This window comes from Arachis duranensis, chromosome 10 (assembly GCF_000817695.3).
Source record: "Arachis duranensis cultivar V14167 chromosome 10, aradu.V14167.gnm2.J7QH, whole genome shotgun sequence".
NCBI classification, from domain to species: domain Eukaryota; kingdom Viridiplantae; phylum Streptophyta; class Magnoliopsida; order Fabales; family Fabaceae; genus Arachis; species Arachis duranensis.
In genome coordinates, this window is record NC_029781.3 from 23,140,302 (window position 1) to 23,150,799 (window position 10,498).

Genomic DNA, 10,498 nt, shown 5'->3' on the forward strand with positions numbered 1-10,498 from the left:
AAACATGCTGGAAATTGAGGTTTCTTAGCCCTCAAGTCAAGCTAAGCATGATTCCAAAGGAAGAACATCAAGAAAACACATGTTTATGCATGTGTTCTTCAAAACCGAATTCAAAGGAGAAGAGAACAGACATCTCACTTTATTTCCAGCCTTGATATGTTACATGGTTATGTAGAGAAAGAAGAGATGATCATTTTGGTCGCATTGAAATTTTGATTTGAGTTTTAGTTTAAAAGAAATCAAGTTTTGAAGATTTATGAACCAAGAACTTTCTCTCTTTTCTCTCTTGGAGATTTTTGGAGATTTTTTGCCATAATGAAGAAATGAGGCAGCCTTGGAGGTCTTGGGGGTGAGGGGAGAGCTGTGATTGGTTGGTTTGGGAGGTGGTTAAAATAATATTAAAATATCTCAAGTGTATAACTACTAAAACTAGATGTATCGAAACACACGTAAAAACATCTCTAAAATTTTTTCTGAGCTACTAGTATAAATGACACTAGTAACATATTTAATATGAGAATAGAACATGTATAATGAGGCATTAGCATTGCTAAAGTCATCAGGGAGTACTAGTGCTAATCTACACCAGTAAACTGTGAATCCGGTTAAACTGATCTCCAATTTTTAACTAAAACAGACCAGGTAATATTATAATATCATGCAAGCAGCTTCTAGTACTAATATAATGATAATATTATACTATTATCTTTATCCTCTCATGAATCGAGTCTGGTTCGTCAAACTGAAACTATTTACGAAAACTAGAATCAAAAGTGGTTCTGCCTTAAAGATGACATAATGATAATGAGGATTGAGATGTTTGATGATACAGTAGAGATGTTCTCTTCACTGATCTTTCAGAGAATTCTGTGTTTTCAGAAAATATCTCACATACTCAAAAACTGGATTGTTACAAGTATCTAGAGCTAGATTTAATAAGCGATTTTGGATATATGTGCTAAGTGTTTAGGTATTTGAACTAAGTATAAGTCCAACAAACAAGCTTTCTTTTATTTACCCAAATCAAAGTCTCTCACTAGCGACACCTTCTTTGCTCTCATGGCCTATTTTTAACAATTCATTTTCGCAACCAATTAGGATTAGGAACACAACCTTTCTTTTATGAGAGGGGAGCTAGGTGAGAGAATTTTTTTTTTAGTAAATATTTATTTTGATCTCTAAAGGATTTTTTATCAGAAATTTTAGTCTTTATATTTTTATTTTTTAAAAGTCATTGAGAATTATTCTTATTGGACACATTGGTCCCTAAGACGTTTTGAATAAATTTTTTCATATGTGTGTTGGACAAATAAGTCTCTAATAAATTTTATTATAACATAAAACAATTAAATCATAAAAAAGTGCATTCTAAAATAAATTAGTTTCCTTTCAAAATGACACAAGGATGAACCTGTCTGATAGAAATAATTCTTGAAGTTTTTTGAGAATTAAAATTTGTGAAAAATTAAAATGTTGGATTTAAAATTCCTTAAAAATCAATTTGAGCCTTTTTTTATTAACTTTATTTGAATGTAGTGAACTAGTGATGGTAATTAGAGTGCTTATATGTGGCTTGTCATCATTTTGCTTTGTTATTTGGACTAAGTTTGGCTTTAATATATATGGATGTTTCTTCTACTAAGTATCAGAATGTTTCTTTTTCATATTAAATGGATGTTCTTTTATATATTTTTCTAATTTTTTTGTATTGCAAATGTGAATGTCTCTATTTCTTTAAGAATTTTATATTTTTTTAAATTTTATAGATATTTAATTATTTTTGTTAAAATATAATTAGATGTTTCTTTTTTTAAGTATTAGGATGTTTTTTTTCATATTAAATGAATGTTTTTTTTATATTTCTGTAATTGTTCAAGGACTTCTTTTAACTAAGATCAAGTATGTAGTTTATCAAAACGGCACCTAATATCCCAAAACAATTGCGTACAAGGTAGAATCTCTTCATACAATGTGATGAAATCCCAGAAAAGAGTGTGTCCAAACACAAAAAGGACGCATTCAATGGAAGAGAACTAGATTATAACAGTCAAGAAACTCCCAGCAGAACATAAAGAACCAAAAGAAATATGAATACAACCTCCTACATCACTGTCAACATCCATACCCTTTAACTACTAATATAATAACTATCCCTAGACCCTAATAAAAACAAAACCTAGTACACACGGATTCCAACGCCTTTTCACTTGAAATTGCATTGCATTCTACTTATCACCAAATATGTAATGCTTCACATAAAACCTTGAACGCCACAGTCTCCCTTCAGCAATAACCATCAATAGTATTCATGCCACGTCCTATGATATATCTGAAAATCACGCTCTTTTACCATGATTATCCATTTCTTATGTTCCACAACATCTTCTTACGGTGGCGAATCCGACGAGCCAGATGTCGGTGATAGAAGAGGAGTGGATCGCGGTGGAGAGGCGGAGAGAGCCTGACGGTGAGAGAGAGGGGTCTGTGTGTGTGATTGTTAGAGGTGGGTAGGTTACTATGAGAGAGAAGAGGAAGGTTTTTATAGGTTTTAATTAGGTTTACTTAATCAATTTAAAATTTTTTAAATTTTGAATTTAAAAAATTTAAAATTAATTAATTATTAATATAAATTAATGTAGTTTTGTTTAGTTTTTGGCTGATAAACTTTTGATTCCTTATACTTTTCCTTTAATTTAAATTACACATATATTAAAATTTAAAAGATATAAAATATACTTTTCTAAATACAATAACAACAACAAAGCCTTGTCCCATTAGGTGGATTCGACTATATAAATCAAACGATGACATTGATATCATGTCTACAAAAAGATCGTTTACATGTAGATCTCATTTGACTACCTCATGGATGGTCTTCTTAAGTCTTCCTCTTCCTTTCACCCATTGTCCATCTTCCATCTCATCCATCCTCCTGACTGGGTGTTCTGTCGGTCTTCTTCTCACATGTCCAAATCATCTCAGATGCAATTCTACCATCTTTTCCACAATAGGTGCTACTCCAACTATCTCTCTTATATCTTCGTTCCTTATTCTATCCAATCGCGTATGACCACTCATCTATCTCAACATCTTTATCTCTGTCACACTTAGCTTATGTTCGTGCTTTCCTTTAGCCGCCCAACATTCTGTACCATAAAATATACTTTTTTAAATAAAAAAATTTAAAATTAAAATTAGAATACAATTAAAATGATAAATATTTTTTGTGTATTTATTTTTTATCATTTTGTAACACATAATATATAATATTATAGATTTTATGCATATATAAAAAATATTAATCTTTGATATTTGATTTTTTTTAATTTTAATATTGTGTTGTACTTATATAAAATTATGAGATTTCGAGTGGTACTATATTTTTAATAGTACGGTTTAATGATTTATTCGATTTTCAAAACTTTGCTATTAAAAAGACTCATCTATTATTTAGATTAAATGATGACAAAATCTCACACTAGAAAAAAAAATCTAACATGTATTTTAAATAGAAAAGTTTTCATTAAAAATTTTTTTATATAAGAAGATGCAAAATTTAACTTTTAATTTATTTGTTGCATATTTATTAAGGTAAAAATTAAAAAATAAATGCATTTTAATACCTATAAAACTGTTTCTTTAGATTAAAAGTTATTTGCTGGAACTTCTACCTGTGGATTTACGCTTAATTTTAATTACTATAGTTTTTGTATTTTGTAAGTGAAACTTCATACTTTTGAAAAAAGAAAAATAACTTAGTTCGATAATAATTAAGTGGTGTGTGAAAGCGAAACTGTGAATAGATCCCCAAAAAGTCCAAAAACTCCAACCAATGAAGTTAATTATCCTTAATCAGATCTAATTCATGAATCCCAATTCTCACATCAGAGATAAAAAATGGCATCCAGAGCCACTGGAACACTGATTTGTTCTTGCATGATATGGCTCTTCCTTCTCTGCGCAACCATCGCGTTCCTTCAGCTCAAGTTGGTGGATGACTCAGCACATCGAGCTTCCTCTAATAGAAAAATAACCACTCATCACTCCGCAACTGTGAGCATTCATTCTCTCTAAAAAAAAAAAGCTCTTTCTTCCTTGTATTATTTGATACACGTTCAATCGCATTTTTGGGACTCTTCAGGATGACCTAGATGGAGAAAATTTGGAGGGTGTGACGCATAAGGTGTATTTTGATGTTCAGATTGGTGGAAAATTAGCCGGTATGCTTTTCATTCATTACAAAGTTGGGATTTTTTTCTTATTTGGTTCCCGTAAGAGTATTTTGGCTTTAGCTCTATCTTGTTATCATGATATGGTTCTGGTTTTAACAATTGAATTGAGTGTGAAATTTCGCAAATTGGGTGGAGCAATTTTAGCATATTATCGCACACTAGACCATCCTGAGATTATGCATTCCATGTAGCTTTAAAAAAAAAATAAAAGAAAAAAAATGATAAGAATTATTTGATTCTGAAATGGAATTGAACATGATAGTACCATCTTGCATATTGATGCAGAGTATAGTTTTATGATTTTATTTGTGTTGTTAATTAAAGTCCTATAATTTAGTTTATGTTATTATGTTGTATTATGTATTGTAAAAGTCTTACATCGCCTAATTCACGAAGACTTCTCATTTTTTCTCTAATTTAAATAAGACTATGTATCATTTTATTCCACAAGTTGAATAAATATAGACTTATGACATATAAGTTTTATGCTTTTTTACTTTAAGCTCTTTTTAAGTGTCGGAAGTCTAGTTTAATATGTTAGCTTAGCCAACCAGGTGGGTTCTTGACGTCTCAGCATCAGTTTGGTATCAGAGCAAAATTAGTGCTGGCATGTGTCCTCATCAGTATGAGTTGTTTGTTGGGGAGTTTTAGGTATTATCATTCCTTTCTATTTATTTCTTTTGGTTTCTATCATCATTACATCATAGTCGATGCATCTCCATTATTATTTATGCATCATCATCGTCAAGGCATCAACATTACCGTTGCATCACCATTTGTATATAGTGTTCAATATTACTGTTGCATCGTTGCTGCATTTCAACATCAACATAGTAGTTAACATGGCTACAAAACGCGTAGAAATGTCCAAGAAATTTAAATGGAAGAACTACACCACTAAGTTAAGAAGTTGCAAGAACAGCTTGCAAATATGAAAATGTTGGAAATGATCATGACAAGATGAGTGACGACAATTCTTCTAGTAAAAAGGATAATGTCAATCTTTTTCGTTATTCTTCCTGTTCTGAAGATTTGTCTACATGTAAAGCACGACACAAGACCACAACTCATAAAGCTAAATACTTAGGAATAAAAAATTGGTGAACCAAATAACTTGGAACTTTCTATTGAGTTCCTGTCGCATCGTATCTCATATCTTTTGCTCCGTTGATGCTTAAGATTCTCCCACCACATTAATGCATGCTTCTTCAGCTTGAGCTTCACACTCCCTCTACACCTTCAGAAGAGGAAGAGTAATGAAAGGAAGAGTAATGAAAAGAACTTGTTCTTGCAACTTAACTTGACGGCGTAGTTCTTTTCTTTCAATTTCTTCGGCAGTTCTACGCGTTGGAGCCATCTCACGCTGTTCATGTTGAAATGCAGCAAAGATGTGATAGTAATGTTGAGCACTATCAACTATGGTGATGCAACTATATGATGATGCCTGGTGATGATGCACAGATGATAATGGAGTTACACCGATGATGATGATTATGTACGGAATATAACCACCACAGAAAAGGCACCGAAAGAAATAAATAAAAAAGAATGATATTACTCGAAACTCCACAATTAACAACCTAGAATGATCACAAAGCATACCAGAAGTAAGACCACCGTACTAAAGACCTGTACCTTCGAATCAAATAAATTTTGCTGTGATAACAAATTGACACCAAGACATCATCTTGGTGAGGTTAATAACTCCACTGTAAAGAAAATAGTTAAGAATCCCACCTTGAGTTGGCCAAGTCAAAGATATTGAACTAGGCCGTGAATTAGGCAATATGCAACTTTTACAATACATAATATATAATGACATAAACTAAACTATACTACTTCAATTAACAACACAATCATAAAAATATGCAGCATAGCGCCTAATTTACTTTGCCTTATCAGTAATGACTAATGCAAAGTTTTGCCACCTAAGTATGGCTAGTTTCCTATCTGAATGTCTTAAATGTGACAAGCTTGTTATGTGTTTCTTTAATTAAGATACTTTAGTGTATGTGTGTGTGAGTTTTGATGTTCAAGGGAAGTATTTTAGTCGGTAAAGAAAAAGAATCAAGCACACCATTAGACAATAGAAAGGACTTGCTTAACCATGCTAAAAGACTGGAAAGCTTTGATCTGCAGATGTAAATAATGCATATTATGTTATTGTCTTTTGATACGACAGCACGTCACCTAAAACTCTTAAAATGGTTATCTTTTTCTTGCTTCAGGTCGCATAGTCATGGGCCTTTTTGGGAAGACAGTTCCGAAAACTGTAGGTATGGCATGCTATATCGTAATGAATTATCTGTTACTAATGTTCATTGGTACTAATACAGTTTCATGAGAAGCATTTTGGTTACTAATATGTAATATTCTTCTTGTGCAGAAAACTTCAGAGCGCTTTGCACTGGTACATCACCAACTGTTTCTTCTTTCATTCTTTAGCATTAAATTGGAGCCACCATTTATATTTATGATACTTTTACTCCCTTAACCCAGTGATCAATCATGGATCAATTTTGATATCTATAATTAAACACTCTAGGTACTAAAATTCTGTAGTCTCAATGAACCTGGAAAATTTCAGGAGAGAAGGGGGTTGGAAAAAGTGGGAAGCCTCTTCACTATAAAGGGAGCGTATTCCATCGGATTATACCAAGCTTTATGGTCCAAGGTGGTGATTTCACACGAGGTGATGGACGAGGTGGAGAATCGATCTATGGTGATAAGTTTGCTGATGAAAACTTCAAGGTGAAGCATGATGGGCCAGGTGAGCACATGTGCTTTTGTCGCTGATATAGAAATATGTTTACTGCATAAGAATGAAAAATGTTTAAAAATGTTTGACATAATCATATGTTGTCACATTAGCAAAATTAACTTTTTCTCATATTTATTACTTGAATAGTCATAAAAAAATAAAAGATTTAATTTGATGAAGTATAATTTGTTTTTCAATTATGCCATGTGTAAACAAAAAATTAGCCACCGATATAAGATACATGTGTAAACAAAAAATTAGCCACCGATATAAGATATATGTTGAAATACATAATATACATTGAAAATGAGTTAAACAATATAAATTTATACTCAAATACATGGTGGCTGATTTATTTTGTATACACATAACATTTTTTTTTAAATTTTAATACCATCAGTGTATAAAAATTAAACTCATATTATTTAACTTTGTTCGTCCTCCTTGCACTTGCATAATCGTCAGGGTACTTGTCAATGGCGAATTCCGGGCAAGATACCAATGGCTCGCAGTTTTTCATCACAACAGTAAGAACCGGCTGGTAATTTGCATTGCTTTTCAACACTCCAATTCTAATAGTAGTTTTGGAATAATAAAACCCGGACAAAACCGTTAAAGGAAAAGTTTACTTGTACAAGTTCCATTTCAATGCTAATTTGGAAATGAGCACGTTCCTATTAGTAATAAAGAGTCCTTGCACATTCACCTTCCTAAAATAGAAAAATTTACGAGACAAGTTAGGTCTAGGAAGAAAGCCTAAGAAGAAAAACCTAAACTCAAATTGGATGAATAGTACTTAGGCCTTATTATGGTACATAGAATTGATTGCCTTTTTCTGAAAAGTCACATGGTTCTATTTGTTTGTTGATAAGGTTGGATGGACGCCATGTTGTATTTGGCAAGGTACTTTCAGGAATAGACATTCTGTACAAGATTGAAGCTGAAGGAAGTGAAAGTGGCACCCCAAAAAGTAAGGTTGTCATAATAGACAGTGGAGAATTAACTTCATGACATCATTTATATAAAGTCGAGATTGAGATTAGTTTCTACCAACGGTAAAAATGTCAAGACTTGTCTGTTGTCTCTACCATGGTTTATTAATTCTCTGTATATATATACACTTTTCTATTTTCAAAAATCATCTGGTAGATGACCCAAGTTTGAAGATTAGTATTTTGTATTAGGATGATTTGAGTTTTTGTTATTGCTATTTTGCTTGTCTACACTAGACATTAATCTTTGTGAAAGGATAGAAATTATTTTGTGTAATCATATGTTATCTGCCAGAAGTTCCAAAACTTAAATTTAAAAACCAATTTGAAATGAGGAAGTATAAGGAGCCAATGAAATATTTGTACAATGTGTATAATGGAGGTTTACTGATGTTCGATTCAGTATTAGAGATATAACCATTAGTGTTATTTTTTTCCATCAGCTTAAGCTTTTGGGATGAGTAGTATCATGACATAGTATTAAAACCTAGATCCGAAAGATCAAGGGTTCAATCTTTGGTGAATCCTAAAATCTAATTTGTCATTCTCAAATTGAGAGAAGAATTTTTTTTTATGAATTCCTTTAATTAGGATAAATCACCAATTTCATTTACGAGATTGAAGTTCGACAATTTAGCCCTTGACAAATTAGTTTGAAAGTCGCAATTTTGCTTACGCTAACGGACAAGTATATAAGAGAAAATAAAAAATATTATATATACAAAAAAAATTAGTTATTATATATTTGTGTTAAATATATAAATTGTTTAATTAATTTTTAATATATATTTTGTACGGTGATAGATTTAGTGATTGATTTTTTGTGTATGAATAGCAATATTGATAAGAAAAATTGTCAAAAATGAAGTATAAGAGTATTATAAGCTTGTTTAATTTTCTTTATGGGCTATATTGTCAATGTCTCCATCTTCCAGGGATGAAATTGGGATTTACCCTAAAAGAAAAATATCTTCTTTCTCATGTGCATATGATAAAGCCCATAGGCCATATCTATCCAAATTTTACACACATGATTTTTGTATTCATGTGAATTGAACTCTATTAAGCATTCAGCAGTAACCAGTTATGGCTACCCTGAATATGTCTATGTCATATGGGGTATGCAAAGAAAGTGTATGTAATCCCCTCATATCTTGTTTCTTCAGAAACAGCAATATAGTACGACTTTATGGGGAATTAACAATTCATATGGAACAATCTAAATTTCTGAAACCTTTTTTTCCCAATCATAATATGTCAGTGCATACTGAAAATATGGCAATGCAGATTGAAAATTAACTTTGTTTTTATTGATTTTACATTCAACAAGTACAAGTACAACACTGACACTGTTAACTTGAACAAGATCATACTAACTTGATTATTCTTACAAGGGCCAGCAAAAGTGCCATCAATAGCAGAAGAAGAAGAAGAAGATCACAAACACATAAGACGGAGAGAGAAGAGTGTCAAGAGGACGATACAATGCTTCGCCTTCACCGTCCTTACTTGACATAAACGACAAAACAAACCCCAAAACTACTATCACAGTTGCTCAACTTCAGCAACAGAAAATAACACATACATGACACATTGACACCATACTAATCATCTCATCTTCTTAATTTTCTCTCCACGTAAACATGTTAGCCCTTAAACTCTGGATACAAGAATCGAACAAATGTGTATTATCACAAGACTTAACCTAGCTACTTGTATCATCTATCCTTGCATGCATGACATGAATTACTATAGAGATTAGAAAGATGAGAAGATTCGGAAGTAGCTGTTTTGTTATTCTATTTTTAACTTCGGTCCATATAATTTAAAATAAATTTAATTTTGATGCATTGTCTAAACCAGATTTATGCATGCATTGATTGCATTCTATTAACGAACGCAATGTGAGCAAAAATAACCACCTACCGTGTGAATGATTTAGGGTAATTATGTGACTGAATGAATGTATAAAACCTTTAATGCATCAAAATCAAACTCAATTGGACAACAACACTGAGACAGCGAACAGAGATCGATTAAGAAAGTTAGTGAGAGAAAGAAGCCAGTTTTGAGTTTAGATAATTATTGCATAGACATATTATTATTATTATTATGAGTATTATTAGTTGTCACCGCGGCGGAGGGAGTTACCGTTCTTGGAACGGTGCTGGCAGGCGTTGGTGAAGTTGGAATTAAGATCAGAGTACATAGAAACGACCTTAGAAATGTTACCGTTAAGCTCTTGAATGAGCGAAACGTTCTTCACCATCTTATCGGGAATCCGAGACTGGTGGTTCTCGTTCACCTGCTGGATCAGAGCTCTGTTCCGGTCCAGCACCGACTGAACCTGACGGAAGCTCCGGTTCATGTTGGCCCAAACCTCAGGGTCACCTTCCTCCCCTTCCTCCACCTCACAGTCCGATTCGCCGGTCGTGGTGCTCACGGTGGTTGTGGTGGTTGAGGGACGGTGGCGGTGGCTCTTGTGGCGGCGGTGGTTTGACGAGTCTTCCATG

The 10,498-nt window shown here is 32.6% G+C and overlaps 2 protein-coding genes across 3 annotated transcripts; one reads left to right on the forward strand and one right to left on the reverse strand.

The window, feature by feature from the left end:
• Positions 1-3,787: 3,787 nt before the first annotated feature.
• Positions 3,788-8,262, forward strand: LOC107469477 (peptidyl-prolyl cis-trans isomerase CYP20-1). 2 transcript variants are annotated; one of them, XM_016088846.3, is made up of 7 exons: positions 3,788-4,053; positions 4,142-4,220; positions 6,461-6,508; positions 6,619-6,642; positions 6,820-7,002; positions 7,459-7,520; positions 7,866-8,262. In XM_016088846.3, exons 1-7 carry the CDS (start codon positions 3,898-3,900, stop codon positions 7,929-7,931), a joined length of 618 nt encoding a protein of 205 aa, XP_015944332.1. In that variant the 5' UTR covers positions 3,788-3,897; the 3' UTR covers positions 7,932-8,262. The 2 variants fall into 2 exon arrangements, with proteins under 2 accessions (XP_015944332.1, XP_015944331.1); XM_016088845.3 differs by having other exon boundaries at positions 3,791-4,053; positions 7,459-7,534.
• A 665-nt stretch (positions 8,263-8,927) lies between these two features.
• On the reverse strand, positions 8,928-10,498 carry LOC107469478 (protein EARLY FLOWERING 4; the record flags this gene model as incomplete). The annotated part of the gene is given in 1 exon segment (XM_016088847.3): positions 8,928-10,498. A coding segment is annotated over 1 exon segment (391 nt), but the record flags the coding sequence as incomplete, so codon positions are not given.